Here is a 20,194-nt window from a genome sequence, read left to right on the forward strand (position 1 = left end):
GTTCAGTAGTATTAAGTATATTCACATTGTGAAGCATTTCTCCAGAACTTTTCATCTTGGAAAACTTAACTTTTACAGCCAATAAACAACCTTCCTTTTCCCTCATTGTCCAGACCCTGGGAACCATCATTCTTCCTTTCGTTTCTAAGAATTTGAACAGATACTTCATATAAGTAGAATCACACAGTATCTGACTTCTTGCAGCTAGATTATTTCACTTACCATATGTCCTCCAGGTTCACCCATGTTGCAGCTTGTGGCAGGGTTTCCTTCCTTTTTAAGACGAATGGTATCCCCTTCTATGAATATACCACATTTTGTTTATCCATTCATTCATGGATGGACAAGTGGGTTGTTTATAATTCTTGGTTATTTTGTATAATGCTATGAACATTCATGTACAAATATTTTCATAAGACCCTGCTTTCAATTCTTTTAAATACCCAGAAGTAGGACTGCTGAATCACACAGTAATTCAGTTTTTAAATTTTGAGGAACAGTATGAAGACCTTTGGTGTATTTTTTTTTACTACTAATGTGATTTCCCAACTTTCTGCCTAGAATCTGGACTACACCTAAATATGCCCAACAGAAAGCTATTTATTTTTTCATCTTCTTATCTACTGCATTCCATTACAATATTCATTATTTTTAGTCCATCTTGATTGTTATTCTGTGTTAAAAGGAATCATATTAGTGTTTCTACCAACAAACCAAAATGAAAAAATTCTTATAAATAATGTTAAATCGAATCAAACACCACTAGTTTAGTGCAAATACATGCAAAACCAAATAATCTAGTCATTAAAGTGGAATCTAGAAAATTATTATCCTTTCTTGTTAGTACAAACTCATCACCTTGATATTTTTACTCCAAGGCCCTTTTTATGTTTTGTAACTATAGGGTAGAAGATAAGAATCCAGATTCTGAGCCTTGTATTCAGGTTCAAACCCTGTCTCTTTATATTATTATGAGTGACAATGTGTATGTAACTGAACCCATGTGTGTTTATTTCTTCATTTATAAATTTGGGATAACATTACCTAATTTATAGGGCTGTTGTTAGGATTAAATGAGTCAATATATGTAATTTGTTAGAACAGTGTAATGGCTAAAAAACAGTTACCTGTGATTATTACTATAATTATTGTTACTTATTTGGATAGTGATTTTGTCTCTCTTCTTCCCTCCAAACATAAGCTCACTGAGGGCAGACAGCATGTCTCCGATGCAGCCACGGTATATCTGGGGCACTGTACAGCAACAGTGACATAGTACGTGCTCAGTAAGAAGTCAGTGAGTGAGGACTCTTCCCCTTCCAAACGCGTACTCTTCAGTAATTTCTTAAAGTATATTTTATTGATTATGCTATTGTAGTTGTCCCATTTTCCTTCTCCCCTTTTATTCCCCTCTGCCCTGCACCCCTTCTCCCACCAGTATTCCCCACCTTGGTTCATGTCCATGAGTTATACACGTAAGTTCTTCAGCTTCTACATTTCCTATACTCTTCTTAACCTCCCCCTGTCTATTTTCTACCTACCATGTATGCTACTTATTCTCTGTATCTTCTCCCCCCCATCCAACTCGCCTGTTGCTAACCCTCCATGTGATCTCCTTTTCTGTGGTTCTGTTCCTGTTCTAGTTGTTTGCTTAGTTTGCTTTTGTTTTAGGTGTGGTTGTTAATAACGGTGAATTTGCTGTCCTTTCACTGTTCATATTTTTTTATCTTCTTTTTCTTAGGTAAATCCCTTTAACATTTCATATAACAAGGGCTTGGTGATGATGAACTCCTTGAATTTGATCTTATCTGAAAAGCACTTTATCTGTCCTTCCATTCTAAATGAAAGCTTTGCTGGATAGAGTAATCTTGGTTATAGGTCTTTGGATTTCATGACTTGGAATACTTCTTTCCAGCCCCTTCTTGCCTGTAAGGTCTCTTTTGAGAAATCAGCTGACAGTCTGATGGGAACTCCTTTGTAAGTGACTGTCCCCTTAGCCCTTGCTTCTTCTAGAATTCTCTCCTTCATTTTAATCTTGGCTAATGTAATGATGATGTGCCTTGGTATGTTCCTCCTTGGGTCCAACTTCTTAGGGACTCTCTGAGCTTCCTGGATTTCCTGGAAGTCTATTTCCTTTGCCAGATTGGGGAAATTCTCCTTCATTATTTGTTCAAATAAGTTTTCCAGTTGTTGCTGTTCCTCTTCCCCTGTGGTACCCCTATAATTCGGATGTTGGAATGTTTAAAGATGTCCTGAAGGTTCCTAAGCCTCTCCTAATTTTTAAAAATATTCTTTCTTCATTCTTTTCTGGCTGAATGCTTATTTTTTCCTTCTGCTCCAGTCACAGTTTCCTTCCCTTCACTGTTGGTTGGTTTCCTGTACATTTTCCTTTGTTTCATTTTTCATAGCCTTCACTTTTTCCTCTATTTTCTGACCATACTCAACCATTTCCGTGAACATCCTGATTACCAATGTTTTAAACTGTGCTAGATAGATAGATTGGCTATCTCTTCATCACTTAGTTGTATTTTTTCTGGAGTTTTGATCTGGTCTTTCATTTGGGCTGTTTTTTGTCTCAGCATGCCTGTTATGCAGTAAGGGGTGGAACATTTGGTATTCAGTAGGACCGGGTAACCCACATGGCTGCATTGTGGCACTGTACATGAGGGAGGGGTCCAAGAGGGAACAATGCTGCTTGCTCGGCTCTCTGCCAGCTTTCAGTCACCTCTTCTGCTACCCACAAGCAAATGGGGCCCTTCCAGTGCTGATTCCCCAGTGGGTGGGTTTGTGTATGTTCTAAGACCCTGTGAATCTCTCCAACTAAGTCTCCTGTGAGGCTGGGAGTTTCTCCCACTGCCTCAACCCCCAGGTTTTTTCAATCTGAGACTTTGAGGCTTTATCTCCCTGCATTGGAACCCTGGGTTGCATGGTCTGTCTCATTCCCTGGTTGTTCCTCCTGGTTTATCTGCACACAAACGTGGGACCACCAGTCTGCCAGCCACTGACTTGCCCACCTGGTCCTCTAGCTGCTGCCTTGCCATGCATTCTCTCTGCCCTGCTGCCTGTCTCTGCCCCTCCTCCTGGTCTGAAAGAATATTTCTTTTTTAACTCCTTGGTTGTTGGACTTATATACAGTTTGATTTTCTGGAAGTTCTGGTTGTTTTTTGTTTTTTAAATTTGCTGTCCTCCTTTTGGTTGTGTGAGGAGGGAAAGTGTGTGTACCTACGCCTCCATCTTGGCCGGAAGTCAAAACTCTCTCTAGTAATTTTTTTAATGGGAGCTTTCTCCAACACATTTCATATGTCATCATCTCTTTGGATCATGTATAAATGGTATGTCTTATTTTTGCTCATCATAGAAATGAGAGATATTTCTGATTTGAATCACAGCCAAGAACAATAGGAAGAAAATCAGTGGAAAAAGCATTATACCATCATAATTTTAGGAACAACAAATAAATAAAAATCCAAATAACAGTCAGTTATTATGACTGTGGGCAGAGGTGAGTAACTGGGGCAGAGGAAGAAAAATTCCTTCGGAGATTAAACCAGTTGATACTCAGTTGTTACCCGGAGTTTTATGCATGCTTTTTCTGGCATCATGTCCCCACACAGTGCCTAGTGCTGTCACACTGAGGGGACTGACTGGCTGAGTGACAAAGGCCATGTGCAGGTTTACTTTTCACAATTACGGTCCACTGGATACTCACATTTCCTGTTTATTCCTTTTCACAGAGGACCTGGAACAATACCCAAGCTTATTAAGGGCTTGTTGACTCAAGGTGGGAGGCTGTCTGGGTCCAACGGCCAAGAAGGGAAGATAATATAAACTGACTATTTATACTGTCTCTGACACCATGCACATACAGAACACATCTTTCTTAAGTTTCACCTTTGCACCATGTTCTGAACAACTGGAGAGTGGGGGTGGACACCACTGTTTCTCAACACAGCACGTACAAAACTTGAGATACAAGAATCGGCACAAAGGTAAACTTGATTCTTTGAAATAAGCTCTCCAATTTTCCCTTGGCCGTGACCTAGAATCAAGCTTTGATAAAGTAAGGATACAGTAATTACCTACTTCACAGTGAAATGTTTCCAGTTAGGAACACTTGGCAGCTGTTCTCAACCTCTTTTCCTGTCCTACCTGAATGAGGGTACACACTGTTTTTTCTTAAGAGAAAGGGAAATACTGACTCAATTTACAAAAGTATTTTTGAGGTCTCTACCCTTTCTTGCACTTTTTTTCATCACATCTCTTACTTCATCTTCCCGCCCTTTTTACCTTATCAAGCAACTCCAGGATAGAACAGCTAAATAATTGTCTTGATTTTTTTCCCAAAGAATCAAGTGGCATTTATTTTACCTGTGTCTTCAAACTACTATTTATTTATTCAACAGAAATCCCTATAACACTATCAGGGGCTTTTGGGTCACATAAAGAAGTAGAACCAACTCCTCCATCCAAGGAGCGTGCATTTTAACTAAGGGGGCATGAAATAGTGCATGAGGAAATGACATAATGTCTCAATATAAAAGAGGCTCCAAGAAGGTCATGTAACTGTATGCTATAAGTTACTAGTGACAGTAGTAATTAACATTTGAAGATACATCATTTTCACATTAGCTCATTAGATTTTATCCTTACAAGGCTCTGTGGTAATATTCATAATTTCTATGTTAAATATAGAAAACTGTGGATCAGAAACATTTCACGACTCATCTAGGTGGCATAATTTTAAGTGTCAAAGACAGGACTGCTCAGACTTCCACTCTCCAGACTGCCTTGGAACACAGAAGGGAGGGGGAGCTCACTGGGAGGGGTGGCCAGGAGAGGCTTCCTGGAGGATGCTGGGAAACCACTTAGGTACCGGGTAGACTCAGGATGGTTCAGGTAGAAGGCAGAGCGGGAAAATGAAAGCACCTCTGATTGGAAGGAAGGCGTGAACCATGCATGGAAGTGGGAACATAATGGGACACTTTATACTGAGCTCCGCCCAGTTCAAGGCAGGGACAGAGGGGGAAAGTCTTCTTCGCTAGAATGGATTTCTTTCATAGGCTGTATTGGGCTTTAAATAGTGACAAGCAAAAGGCTGCATTTTAGGTGGATTAACAGCGATGCTGGAAAAGACAGAAATGCTTACCATATAATAGAAGGAACACTGGCTATGAAACTCAAGGCCCTGGCCACAGCTCTGCTCCGCCAATTACTGGCTGTATGATTTGGGCATGTCATAACCCTCCACTGCTACCGCCTCACCAGAAGAGGGAAAGTAAAGCTTTTCATGAGAACCTAGTTAAATAGCGACTCCTTTTAAAATTAGAATAGTACACAAATGCAATGTATTATTTCACATTCTATTATGGATCACAGAGAGGAGAGTTCTAAGGCACAGAATTCAATGGGAAAGCTATTGTAATAATTTAGAGAAGATGAATCTAAAGTAGGGTGATGACAGAAGAAATTTCAGGACTTAACAGACATTAAAGACATGAGAGAGTGAGAATCAGCAGAATTAGACACTGAGTTTTTTATTCTGAGGGTTATTGAGAGAAGAGGGTATCAAGTCTGCCTGAACAGAACAGAAACAGAAGAGTGGATGGGAGGCTGGAAGGAAAGGTGAGGGAGACAAGTCAGATTTTTGGACGAGTAAAATGGACCACTAGGCACATAGAAAAATGGGACGGGAGCGAGGGAGGGCGGAGCTGTGACTGTGGTGTGGGGCCAGACCTTCCCCTATTTCGTCCTGTCCTTCAGGGATCCCTTCCACATGACTCCAAGTGCTCAAAATCCTTCAGGATCTGTTTGGCACGATACTTCCACCACTATCACTCTGGGCCGTACCAGGATCACCCAATAGCAGGACCACTGCCCTTGTACACCCTTCACTGCAGCCAATTGTGACCTTTTAAAAATGTGAATTGGACAATGTCACTGCCCTGCTTAAAACCTCCCAGTTACTTTCCATTTTGCTGAGAACTAGTCTAAGCTTTTCACTCTAGTTGATAATGCTCTACACAGTCTGGCCCAGCCTCCCTTTACATCATCATTTCCCCCCACTTTCCAGAAACACAGACCTATTCTCTGTTTCTGGAACATGCCTCCTCTTTGAGCCTGGAAAAAAATAAACGGTAACACTTACGGAATGCTAACTAGGTAGAAGCACTTTGCATGTCTTAACTTAAGCCTGCCATCTCTGCAAGGTTAGTATCACTACTGAGCCTGTTTTACAGAACAGGGAGTAAGACTCAGAAAGGTGAAGGGAACTGTCCTAGGGCATCACAGCTGCTAAGTGGTGGAGCTTGAATCTGAATGAGGTCAGTCGGGCACCCGGTCTGTGCCCATTTCCTGACTCATGCTCTTCACTGGGCTGAGTCGTTATACTTGAGACCACAGTGTAAATGCAACCTCTCTAGGAAGGCCATGCAGCCACTTGCTGTTGTATCACCCTATCTCCAGGGCACGCACTCAATATATATTTGTTATAATTACTATAATTATAGTTATTATCATAATTATCTCCAAAATTATAACTTTGGAGATGTAAAGTACCTTCAAAATACTGCATTTCGGCTTCACTGTTAGCTAAGGAGACCGGGTAGAGACACGGGGACGTGCCGGAAGGGAGCGCCAGGTGGTGGAAAGGAAGGGCTGAAGCCAGTGCTCCTCACAGCAGTTCTCTGCTTCTTAATCATATTTTGCTCCCACCTTTGAAGGGCTTTTTTACAGTGTATTATCATCAAATATTGATGACAGAAGCCATGTGTTATGCTTAATTAAGGGAAAGTTTGTTGAGCTAAAACCCTTAGCTGTAGAAAAACTGCTCATTTTAGGTGTACATTTATGTTTTTGAGTGAGTGGAACCAATAATATAAATGACTGACTGGCTAAAATGGCTAAGACATTCACTAGTATTTTGCTCCTCTTTAAAGTCATTTTTAAAAAAGAAAAATTGCTAAGTTGCCACAATAATAAACCTTTGTTTCTCTGCCTTAATATTAATTTAACTTAAAATAAATGAGAATCTCTAATCTCCCAGTTCACCCAATATTTCTACCATCTCAGTATGGTATGGTAGGGCTATGCAAAACTCAAGCTGAATGATTTCCACCAGGCTTTGTATATCCAAGATTATCAGTACATTCACCTAACCTAGTCTGACCCTGCCACGTCTCAGGGTCTACATGGACTCTCCTGATAAAGATAACACTGCTGCCTTTCATTTCTTTGGGCAAAGCTGTGTTTCTCTAGATCAGGGTGTCAAATTCATTTTCACTGGGGGCCACATCAGCCTTGTACTTGCCTTCAAAGGGCCGAATGTAATTTCAACTCCTTAAGAGTTAAGGAGTAGTAACATTTATACAGTCCTAAAATTATTTCAGCCCTTTGAAGGCAACTGCCGGGCTGATGCGGCCCCCGGTGAAAATGAGCCTGACACTCCTGCTCCAGAGAGAACTAGGATTTGTACCTGACTGACACAGCATGAAGGGGTGAAGTCATCGCACAGCTGAAGATGGTCTGACATCTGACTGAGCCCCCTTGGTTTCTCTAAATCACTTTATTTGGAATAGGGTCATTTTATCTATTAAATTGATAAGGATACCCTAGGGCTGATGAATTTTCACGAGACAAAGAAAATGTTTGAGATCTCAGGATTCCAAAGTACAAACGACAGAACCCCAAAACACTGCAAAATTAAAATTGGTAAATATTTACATGTATAAAAATATAATATCAATTATTCAATTACGACTTAACAGAAATAATTTTTTAAATAAGTTAAAATTAGTATGGATGTGGGTGTATTTTAATGTTTGATGTGATGTTGTATGGGACAGCCAAAAGCAAGAGTGTTTAAGACCTGGGAAAGTCTTTGGGAAGATGAAAACATTCTAAAGTGTCCACTATGGAAGCAAAAGAAAATCATTTAGCTTATGCTGCAGCTAGACAAGCAGCATTAAACAGCCATGTTATCCAGACCTGAGAATGCTCCTTGCTTCCCATTAAGTTAATAAAAGACCTTCTTGTACAGTTCCAATGGACAGCTGCAGAAGAAAAGAGGATATGGCAGCAAACAGGGGGATTCTTTGACCCACACAGAGATATGACCCCAATCAGAAACCAATCTTACCTACAAGGACTCCATTACCTATACTTGAACATGTATATGAGCTAACACGTTGGGGTCATAAAAAGATGATTTCATGAGGTAAACAATATGAAAACCTCGAACTGTGGCTTACAAAGTGTAGAGCAGATGCTCTATCTGTCCAAATAAAACGAGCCCTGGAAGAACATTCCATGGGGTCCAACGACATTTCCCACTTCCTTAAGCTCCATTGGCAGTATGGTAACTGGATTTTATTCAAATGCCACCATCTCAAGAATACAAATATATATTAGTTATTATTTGATATTTTTTCCCACTTGATTGAGGCATTCCCATGCAGGAGAGCAACAGCCTTCATGATAGGCAAATTATTGTTGGGAAAACTTAATTCCCAATTGGGGAATTCCCTCTGAATTACAATGACTCATTTTACTAGACAAATAATGCAATCCGTTTGTAAGGTCTGGCCTACTCGACAGTATTTTCACTGTGCCTATCAGCCCAGTGATATTGGTGGAACATACAAATGGTAAAATTAAAACTCAGTCAGGTAAATTTTCACAAGCTTTTAATCTCCTTTGGCCAAAATCTCTCCTTGTAGTACTTCTCAACCTGAAACCTACTCCTTTGGGTAAGCACAGCCTTTCTTCGTATGAAACAGTCACCGGCTGCCCTATTCATCTGAATGAAGGGGCATATGAACCAACCTTATTGAAAGGAGATATTCTGCATTATTATCAAGAACTTATTAACCAGTTATAGGGACTGATTAATTAGTGACATTCATTTCACAAGTATGATCCCAGTAGACAAAGACTTCAAAAACCACAACTTATGACAGAAGATTTTGTCCATTGGAAAAGACATCCATTAAAGACTCTCTAACATCTTTGGAAGGAACCTTACCAGCTGCCAACCAAAAATGGACATCTGCCCATCTCTGACATTTGCCCCCCCCCCACAGCAGAGATCAAAGACTTCTCCAGGATGAGAAGCTGCTAATATCAGAGATAGACAGCTATCCCAAGATTCTGATAAAGCCTGTATACCTACAAGTTGATGTTGAACTTTATTAGCTTGATTGTCTTTACCTGTCTAATATTAATCATCATAATACTAGTTACACTTGTTCTTTGGGCTTTTCAAACTTTGTGTATATAGCCCAACTGTTAATAATTGCTAAAGGTATATAGGATGGCTTTTGTATTATCAATAATACTCTTTTTATGGTTTCTATTAGCATTCAGAAGAAATGCTATTGCAAAAGGAAGGAAGAAAGGGTATAATTTTAGAAGTTAAAAGAAAGTAATTTGCCTTAAAAAGTTGGCTATTTCTGAATGAGTAAAAAGAATCAAACTAGAAAGTTAGTAGAAACTTTCTACTGTAGAAAGTTAGTACAAAAAGAATATTGAGAAAGGAATTTCATGTATAAATGCTAGAACTCAATTATGGGAATGTGCTTCCCCCATAACTCAGCAAGGACTACTACCTATATTAATTCAGAGAGAGGCTGAAGTGGCTATGAAAACATGGCCTTCTATAATTGCTCAGGGGACTTACTTATGAAACTCTTACTGTCCTCCTGGCCTCTGGAATTTTGGATGGTAATTGTAATTTATGGCATTGTGTTCTTACAGCCTTGGCCCAGATTAAACCTTAAGGTTACAGCTTCCAATTGCACAACTGGCCAGAGTCAGATTAATAACAGCATGCAAGTGCTCCCCGTGGAAAACAGACAGGCCATAGGAAATAAAACTCATCTCACTGGCAGATTATGAAAACTGAAGAGGTGTATGGTGTGCCCTCAAACTATGAGTAAATGTTTTACTAGATGCAAAATAAAGAGAAGTGAGACAGACTACAAAATTTAGATCATGACAGCTTGCCCCATCCCCAGTGGTGCACAGTTAAGCAAGACAAATGCTGACTCAGACTTCCTAGAAATGAGCCTTCCTAGCACTGTGGGAAGGCTTAGCCAACCAAAGGTGGAACATCAATTCACCCTTTGGACTGATTTAAGACCAAAAAGGGGAAGTGTGGAGAAAAAAGGGGCCATATTCTAAACCCGACAAGCTGGGGGTGGCCTGCATGTGGCCTTGCAAACTTGGATACTGAAATTAACTGCACAGGATGGTCTGAAAGTAAAACTTTCTAAGTGAAAGCAGGTCAGTTAGAAAGTGAAGGCCGGTATTTTCTCTGACAAAGGTCAATCTTTACCTTAACCAAGCCTATCTATTGTCTTTTTGCACCTTGGAATGACAGGGTAATTCCACCCCCCCCCCCATCAGACCCCTCAGGACACACCCACTGCACCAGAGCAGAGACAGCAAATCCCTGTATCACTAGTTATCGCATTAACTGTGGCCGGTTAGCTATCCTAGACCCACTTATGTAAAAAAAGTATGTGTCAATTTGCTTTACTTTTTACCCAATCCCAGAGATTTCCTGGCTTTGGTTTTTCTTGCCTAGCTAATCTATCACCAACAAATTTAATGTGACCCCCTTATACCTTGCCCTTTGATTTGGATGTACAAAATAAGTGCCATTTTCCACAGCATTTTCTCAATCCACTGAGATTTTGCTTCCCAGCAACAGCTCTCAATTAGGTTCAAATAAACTCATTAAAATTATTTTTTTAAAAATAGATCTATCAGTGACATTATTAATTTATGCCCATGGAAATTACATTGTTTCATATTACGAATGAATATCATATATAATTATACCTAGAAAATAGCACCTGACACTATAAATGTCCCTGAACTTTTCTTCCAAGACATAGTTTCCTATTTTTAAGGACAAATTTGCTGTTGTAATATTGTCACTGACCTGAAGTCCCATAATTGGTAAATTTACAAAGGAAAGAGAATTTGTGTTTCTAGAAAATTACTATAGTGATATATAGTATCAGTATGTTCCAGGAGCTATTCTCAGCTTCATATTTATATATACAATTCATATACATACTTACATACATATATTAACAACCACTATACAAGATAGATAATATTGTTATTCCTTTTTATATAAGAAGAAATGATTGAGTGCAGGCCTGTGAACCACACGATTGCAGTTTGATTCCCAGTCAGGGCACATGCCTGGGTTGCAGGCCAGTTCCCAGCAGGGGACTCATGAGAGGCAACCATACATTGATGTTTCTCTCCTTCCCTTCCTCTCTAAAGATAAATAAATAAAATCTTAAAAAAAGAAAGAATTGAGAGGCTAAATAACTTGACTAAGATCTCACTCTTAAAAAATAAGGGAGCCAAGTTTAAACCAAGACAGTCTGGCTATACTGTCTCTCCACATAACAGTATATAAAACCTGAACCATCCTGACATCACAAAACTTTTCCATGACCCATCAAGGTAATTCTCCAGCTTCACCAGGAGAGATAAAGTTTTGCTTAGTAGCAACATCAAGGAGAACAAATGTCATATGATTAGTCTGCCCTTATATATTCTATTAGCCTTTAATCATGAATGGGGTCTGTTATTTCTACTAGTAATGGTTAAATCTTTAAAAAATAGAGTGTGTTAGAGACTAACCTAATACAAGAACAGTCACTCCAATCAACTGTGTGTGTAGAACATGTTAATCAATCACAGATTCTACAGAACTCATCAAAAATTAAGTCTTCATTCATTTACATTCTACTTTGGGAATCTAAACCAGAAAACAAATATACCTATATTTCCCCCATTTTGTTCTGTAATGAAAAACTTAGAGGAGGTATGAAAAATCTAACAATAGCTGTATGTGATGGCAAAAAGCTGACTCAACAATTGAGTCAGCCACAATCTATACTAATACATCTAACAGTGCATACTAACCCAAGAAAGAGAGAGTTCTCCTCTAATCCCAGAGGTAGCTACTTTTCCCAAGTAATATTCTTTTCATAATATTTTCTTAATGAGTGTTATTCAGAAGATTGTTCTCTTGGAAACAATATAAAGTGTCGCTATGCATCTGCAATTATGAATCAAATAATTTCTGCATCTCCAAATCCAGTATACTTGGCCCTCTCCATAGTCCAGCCATTTCTGAAATTCCATTTTCTCTGGCTTTTGTGATGCTACACTTGTTTTTGTTCCTCCAATCTCACCAACTGCCTTTCCCAATCCCTTACCAATGGTTGTTCCCTAGGATGCCACTGTTCTTGGAGGGTTTGTCCTTGTGTCTTCAAAAACGAAATTAGAATGAATGACTTCCAAACTCTAGCTCAATCCCCAGATTTTCCTCTGATTCTATTACAGTTGTCTAGCTCTAGATCCCTGATGGATAGATAGTTCTTGGGAAGTAGAAGAGATGAGGCTACAGGAAAATTTATATACTACATAAGAGAAAAGAAATATCCTTAAATGTAGGTCTCGGAAGCAAGAGATAGATATGATCTGATTTGTTTTAAATAGGTAGCTCTAGCAATAAAGTGGATTTGGATTGAAGTGGGTGAGAGCAAAAAGGAAAACCAGTTAAGAAGTCATTAAAATGAGCCAAGGAAGAAATATAGAGAAGTTGGAGGAGTGGAGTGCATTAAGGAGAGAGAGCACTCCATCCATGTCAGCTACGTGTGAATGAAACGCAAACCACCTCACTGGCATACGCCCTCAAATACTCACATGAGCAGGATCTGTATTATAAACTCTACTGCAACAACTGTCATTGAGTAATTATTTGAGGAATTTCCCTCTTATCCCTACAGAGTATGAGCTCCCTAAGGGTATGAACCGTGTTGTTGGGCTAACATCTGGCACACTGACTCCTGGCATATAGCGTGTACCAAATGAATTAATAAATACAAATTATAAAAAACTAAAATCACGTGAAATCTAGATGCTGAAAAGGAATTCGTACATCATCTAATAGCAAATAGAGGGTTAGAAAAATTAAATGACTTCCTAAAGTACACGGAGCTGCTTAATAACAGAGGAGGAAGTAGAATTATGCTTCTCCAAGACTGAGTCTCTAAAGTAACTTCATGGAAGAAGAAAAAAGACTGTTTATGTAGAAGGCGGTGAGGAGGTGTAAGATAATTCTGGAGATTATGTAAGTGTACATACACACTCCCACAATAATGTTCAGAATATAAATTTGTCACTGGATTTTTGTCAACAGCTAAAACACATGCCTCAGTGTATATATTTACATTTTTTTGCCACTTGTCATTACTGGATGATGATGTAAAGAGTTTAAAAGGTCAACAGCAATCTTCAAGGTTACGCTTGAGCAACACATATAGCTCTACTTATTTCGAAGTCTTAAAGAGAGCAATCACATTGCATCAGTAAATTGATTTTGCTTTCACTTGAATTTTCTTTTATAGGTATGAAAAATGAGAAAAGCAGAACTGTAAAAATCTGTATTTGGTTATTATTTTTTTTACCACCAAAAGGAAGTAGTATTCATTTTAACTGCTTTCTTCACTGTTTAAAAGTTATACTGTAACTGACTATACACACATGGGCAAAGTTACAATGATGGTCAACTAATCCCACAAATAACTCATGACTGCCAGGAAAAAAAACACTGCTCTTTGCACGACTGGAGTACAATGCAGCATATAATAACATCTTGGGAAAGCATGTGACCTAGTGGAAAACAGAGCAGACCAAGAGTAGAAAAACATCCTATCCTGAGTCTTCTTGCTTACCAGTGATGCACTGATAGCTGTGGCCAATCATCAACACACACCCATCCGCCACCCTAATGGAGCTTTCTCTCTTCCTAAGATTGATATAAGGAATAAACAAAATCATGAATGTAGAAGTCCTGTGAAAGTATGTGTGACAGGAAATATGCAATTTCATTTAAAATTATTACTCAATAGACTAGTGTTGATGTTTTCTGGTTGGGTGTTTGCCTTTAATAAATAACCAACTGATGTAAAGATCCTTGAATTTATGCCGGACTGTATATTTCTGCAGATGATCATTAACTGCCAGGCAGATGTTATTGCTTAATCACTGCATTCCCACAGAGACTGATGGACTCCAGGGGTTATTTTTTTGAAGGATAAGAAATCTTTGACTCTGGCCCCAGTCAGCAATGTTCAACTACTAAGCCTGGTTATTCTCTAGGGAGGTAATTCCAGAGAAGAGTTTGCAAACTTTAAAAACATTGCCTCACACTGATAGGGTAAAAAGACCTGTGAAACAGCTATACTTGGTCCTTCCTCACACAAACACTCACCTAAAATGCACTGACCTAAGGTTGCTAGGAAAAAAATCACTGCTCCTCTTGATTATTTCACATAGAAAAAATATAAATCACACTGTATATTATTCAATACTATTTGTCACTAATTTCATATTACAAAAAAGTAATCAGTCAATTTGCTGAGAAACCACCTGAAGATCTACTGCCACTTCTTGAATGAGACCAAGGTCAAAAAGCATCCTTTCTGATTATTTTTGTTTGAAAAACCAAGGCTTGAAGTACAATTACCACCACTAACCAGAATAATAAATTTACCCTTCACACAGAATATTGAGAGAAATGCTATGTGTGGCTCACGCAAAATTACAAATCCCCATGATTACTGGAAAAAAATAAGTGGACATCTAATGGAGAATTTGTGATATCATCTTATACATTCAATTTCTTGTGATTCACACACATTCTTAGCTGATATAGGAATGATGGACTCGAGTATACTACTACATTGAACTATAAAAAATTACAATATTTGGTCATTTAGAACTAGAAAAATGTCAGTTTTATATGGTTCAAGCTAATACTGCTACCCATCTGACTAAGGGACAATAATAATGTGGAAATCCATGCCAATCTGTTTTTCTTCTCTCTAAAAAACAATTGATTATTCTCTTGCCTAGTTCAAAATTTCAATCGGAACAGACCAAAATTAATGGTGTTGGTTCTATTTTAGCTCTGTAATCTTAAAAATGGACGCTTGTACACTTCATTTTTGTATATATAAAAATATAACAGTACCAACTATGTTTTTGGGTTCACCATGAGAATTAGATGACTGAATAATATTCTTGTTGTATACACACAGAATCTGATATATACAATAAAATGTTCTGGTTTTGAGCAGACAAAAAATGATGCAAACTGAAGGATTTAAAACAACAAATAAAAAATGATATAAACCAAAGAAAATTATCTAAATTTAACCTTTCATTAAAAAGTGGGATAAGAAAAGTATATAAAATATAATCTTGATAAAATTTAAAAAAAGAATATATACCTGAGAGAAGGCTAAAAGGAAATAGTTAAAAATTTAAAGTTATTATTTCTAAGTAATAAAATTAGTAGATAATTTTCATTAATTTTCCATATTTTTTCAAGCCTCTACAATTTTATGAAACAAAAATATGTAAGTAAAAATTGGATTAAATGGGATGACTTGTCATTTTACTAAACAAATGACTCAATATTAAATATTTCAACTATACCTGATGAATCTTAACTTAAATGGAAATTTTAAAACTAGGAAAATATTCTGAAGTTCTGAGAGAACATATGCACATAATTATCGAGGAAAATCCTGAAAGAGAAGTGGAAGGACACAGCTCATGACACTAAGATAAAAAGGGAAGGGAGGACTTCTGGCCAAGATGGAGGCATAGGTAGACACACTGCGCTTCTTCGACAACAAAAATTTAGAAACAAAAAGGCACCCAGAACTGACATAAAATTGAACTGTACAGAAGTCCAACAACCACTCATCTAGACCGGTAAGACGGGTGGAGTTGGTGGCCGGCAGAGAGGGAACGTGGCAGGACAAAGTGGTGGCTGGCAGACACTGGCATGCAGGTGGTGGCCAGCAGACCCAGTGAGGCACTCAAGGCAGCTGGCTGACTTCAGTCACACATTCACATGCAGATAAAACAGGTGAAAACAGGCAGCAAGACAGACCTCACAACCCAGGGCCCCAGCGCAGGGAAATAAAGCCTAAAAGCACCCACTGAAAACACTTGCAGGGGTTGAGGTGCTGGGACAGACTCCCAGCCTCATAGGAGAGTTCATTAGAGAGACCCACAGGGTGCTGGAAGGTACACAAACCCACCCACCCGGGAATCAGCAACAGAAGGGCCCAATTTGCTTGGGGGAAGCGGAGGAAGTGACTGAAAGCCAGCAGAGAGCAGAGCAAGCACCACTGTTCTCTCTCTCACCCCACCCCCACATACTGAGTCACAACCCAGAGGCTGGGTTGCCTTGCCATGGTGAAAACCTAAGGTTCCACCCCTCACTACGTAACTGGTATGACAAGACAAAAAAAAATGGCCCAAATGAAAGAACAGATCAAAGCCCCAGAGCCAATACATCTAAGTAACCAAGAGATAGCCAACCTATCAGATGCACAGTTCAAAGCACTGGTGATCAGGATGCTCATAAAAAAGTGACTCTGCAGATAGAAGTAAAAAGAAATAGAGCTTTTTTACTACCACAAAGCTCCTGAATAAGAGGAAATTAATGGAGTCTGTGTTTAAAATTTTTATTCATGAGATCCTAACATACCCTATGAAATGGCATTATTTGAAATTTCAATCTCTGAGGTTACAACGGGGATTATTACTGAGGTGGAACTTCTCCCCAAGTGGCTGCAGATGTCCTGGAACCCTGCAGCCACTAGGCTGTAGGCCAGAGTCTGTATTAAAATAGTCATTCTTGGGACTGTAAAATTACTAGCTCTAGGTAGTTGCATGGGTCAGTAGGTTAATGGAGTGACCTACTAGGTCACTCCAAGCAGATACACTATTGAAAAAAAAAACACCTTTCTGAGAATTTTTGAGAGCTTTTAAACTGTGCCCTGACTGGTATGGCTCAGTGGATTGAGGGCCAGCCTGCAAACCAAAGGGACAGTGGTTTGATCCCCAGTCAGGGCACATGCCTGGGTGGCCGGCCAGGTCCCCAGTGTGGGGGTATTGAGAGGCAACCCCAGGTTGATGTTTCTCTCTCTCTCTTTCTCCTCCCCCCCATAAAAACAAATAAATAAAGTCTTTAAAACAAATAAAGTGAGTGTACTCTCTTTCTCTCTCTTTACAACTTGAAGTATGCATTTGATACCAGTGAAGATTAATGGGAAAGTTAAAAGCAAAGTTCCTGAATTGCAGGATCATGTGTTATACATTAAAAAGCTTTAAGTAATAACAGGGAAAATAAAATTTAAAGCTTTACAAAAGTTCCTGTGATATAGCACTTACTACAGAACTAGCTTATTTCTAGTCTAGTTTATCCCTAGAAAATAAATAAATGTTGCTGAGGTTACATTTTTTCCCATCACTGACATATTCTGCTTACAATTTTCCATCCAGGAGCAATGTTTTAAAATTTATCATTATTAAGAAAAGTGTAGACTATATCATATTCCTTCCCTTTTTGCTAATCAAAATCTCATATTAAATTTCTTTAATGCCCTTTTTGGTAAAAGTAAAACTTATTTCCAGAATTTTAAATAAGTTTGTTTGAAATATAAAAAGTGATGATTTCATAAGAAGGTATTTGCTTTCTTCAAAACTGGGACAAAAAACAAGACAAAGGTCAAAGAGCATGGAATTTCAACATAAATTGGTTGACTTTTCAATCTGAAATACATGACTACATTCTAGTAAGCTCAGGCAGTACTAAAAAGAAAAGGAGTATGTGATAATATTTAAGGCAAAACTCTGTAACTTACTGAAAGCAATTGGGCCCAAATACAGTGGCGAGATTACGAACATTCATGCGATTCTGCACATGGTGTTTGGCTACTTTTGTCAAGAACTGGCACAGGTACTTGAGGAGGCAGTAGTGTGTGTCTGGAAGCTCTTTTATTAAGTCTCTTAAGCTGCTCTCCTGAGCATCATCTCTGTCATCTGAAAAGAAAAGTAAAAAATGTTCTCAGGGATAGTTCAAAGTAACAATAACCGAAGTACACAGCTATATTAAATTCTAACACTTTACTCAAACAAAAATTCCTAAAGAATGAGAGAAGCTATCAAAAAAGAGGCATTTTTGCCTTTTCTATGCTCCTTATGCATTAACTTTTTTAATGTTAAAGAATTTCTAACATTCGGACATCCTGAAAATCATGAACTTTATTATCTGAATACAATGGATTCATTTTTTGTTATCTTGTCCCAAATCAACATAACAGTAGGTTTCTTATCCATAGTGGAATTTTCCATTTGATTTTTGCCTGTAAGTTAGTTAAAAACAAAAATCTCTTATCTGAATAAAATTTGATATAAGAGACCTTCCTCAGTTAGCAAGAGTGACACTAAACTTAGTGATCAGGATTCTGCATACAAAGAAAACTGATGGGAAAATTGTGATTTCTACATAGCTTTATAATCTCTAAAACATCAGAGTTTAGAACTTGAGAGATGCATCTCATACGAAAGCCTAAAAATCTTGTACACAGCCCAAATATCTAACAATGTTCCAAAATTTAAGGCAGACTTACAAAGTTTCCCCACAATTCTCAAAGATTTATTGTTTTTGCCAATACTTAAACATGATAAAGCTGCTTTGGGAAGAATCACAGTCTATCATTTAGACAGATGTCTAAGGGAATGAAAACCATCCAGTCAAAATTAATACACATTGGCTTCATTTAGACAGGTCAGCAGCCTGACCCAGGCAAGTGAATAAGAAACAGAAAAGTGAGGTAAATGAGACGCAACAGAAGATTAGTCAGCGTTACAAAATATGTGCATGAAATGGTGTCACTGCAGGAAGTGAAAATCAGAAAGTCACATAAAGTGCCACTGTGTGGCTGCAGAGCAGGAGGTACCCACCAGGCTCAGCAGTCACTTCCTGAATTAGGATCCTGGTTCTGCCACCTGCTACAGAAGTCCCTCCTTACCTGCTCTTTTACTTTGTGCAGTTTTAGTTATCAGAAGTCAACTGCAGCCCCACAGTATTAGATGGAAAATTCCAGAAACAAACAATTCCTAAGTTTTTTTCTTTTTTTTAAAAATATATTTTATTGATAATGCCATTACAGTTGTTCTATTCCCCTATTCCCCCCTTCATTCCCCTCCACCTTGCACACCCCTCCCCCACCATTTCCCCCCTTTAGTTCATGAACACGTGTCTCAAGTTCTTTAGATTCTATATTTCCCATACTATTCTTGCCCTCCCCCTATCTATTTTCTACCTATCGTCTATGGCTACTTATTCTCTGTACCTTCTCCTCCCTTCTCCCTCTCCCACTCCCCTGTTGCTAACCCTCCTTGAGATCTTCATTTCTATGTTTCCACTCCTGATCTAGCTGTCCTTTTAGTTTGCTTTCGTTTTAGGTGTGGTTGTTAATAACTGTGAGTTTGTTGTCCTTTCACTGTTCATGTTTCTTTAACTTCTTTTTCTTAGATAAGTCCCTTTAACATTTCATATAATAAGGGCTTGGTGATGATGAACTCCTTGAATTTGATCTTATCTGAGAGTGTGATGAAATCTTGTGCCTACACACTGCATCCCACCCAGGACGTAAGTTGTCCCTTTGTCCAGCATCTCCATGCTGCAGGTGCTCCCCACCAGTTAGATCGCTTAGTAGCCACTGGTTATCAGATCCACTGTCATGGCATCACAGTGTTTGTGTTCATGTCACCCTTACTTTACTTAAGAGTAACAATGCTGGCGATTTGGATATGCCAAAAAGAAGCAATGAAGTGTTACCGTTAAGTGAAAAGATGAAAGTTCTTGACTTAAGAAAAGCAGAAAAATCCTATGCTGAGGTTGCAAAGATCTATGGTAAGAACTAATTTTTTATTCCTGAATTGTAAAGAAGGGAAAAAGAATTAACGCTAGTTTCCCCGTCACACATCAAACTGCATAAGTTATGGCCATAGTGCAAAATAAGAGCTTAGTTAAGATATAGAAGGCATTAAATTTGTGGGTAGAAAATAGACAGCAAACGTGTTCCAATGGACAATATGTTGCACCAAAAAGCAGGGAGGCTACACAGAGACTTTAGCAGGGAATCCCCTGAGACAAGTGACATCAAGCCATTTACTACAAGCAAGGAATGATTACAAAGATTCAGAAATAAGTTTGGGCTGGAAAAATATAAGTATTCCTGGAGAGAAAGAAAGCACACTCACAAAACTTTTATTACAGTGTACTGTTATGGTC

At 38.5% G+C, this 20,194-nt stretch overlaps 1 protein-coding gene across 7 annotated transcripts in view; it reads right to left on the reverse strand.

Moving 5' to 3' along the window:
- FAM13A (family with sequence similarity 13 member A) overlaps positions 1-20,194 on the reverse strand; it is a 291,012-nt gene that overhangs the window by 206,291 nt on the left and 64,527 nt on the right. For all 7 annotated transcript variants that reach the window (XM_053666331.1, XM_053666328.1, XM_053666326.1 and 4 more), the window contains exon 4: positions 17,757-17,934. In XM_053666331.1, coding sequence (XP_053522306.1) covers positions 17,757-17,934 — 178 coding nt within the window. The remainder of the gene's footprint in view (positions 1-17,756; positions 17,935-20,194) is intronic.

This window comes from Artibeus jamaicensis, unplaced genomic scaffold (genome assembly GCF_021234435.1).
Source record: "Artibeus jamaicensis isolate MK-2021 breed Jamaican fruit bat unplaced genomic scaffold, CSHL_Jam_final contig_452, whole genome shotgun sequence".
Taxonomy (NCBI): domain Eukaryota; kingdom Metazoa; phylum Chordata; class Mammalia; order Chiroptera; family Phyllostomidae; genus Artibeus; species Artibeus jamaicensis.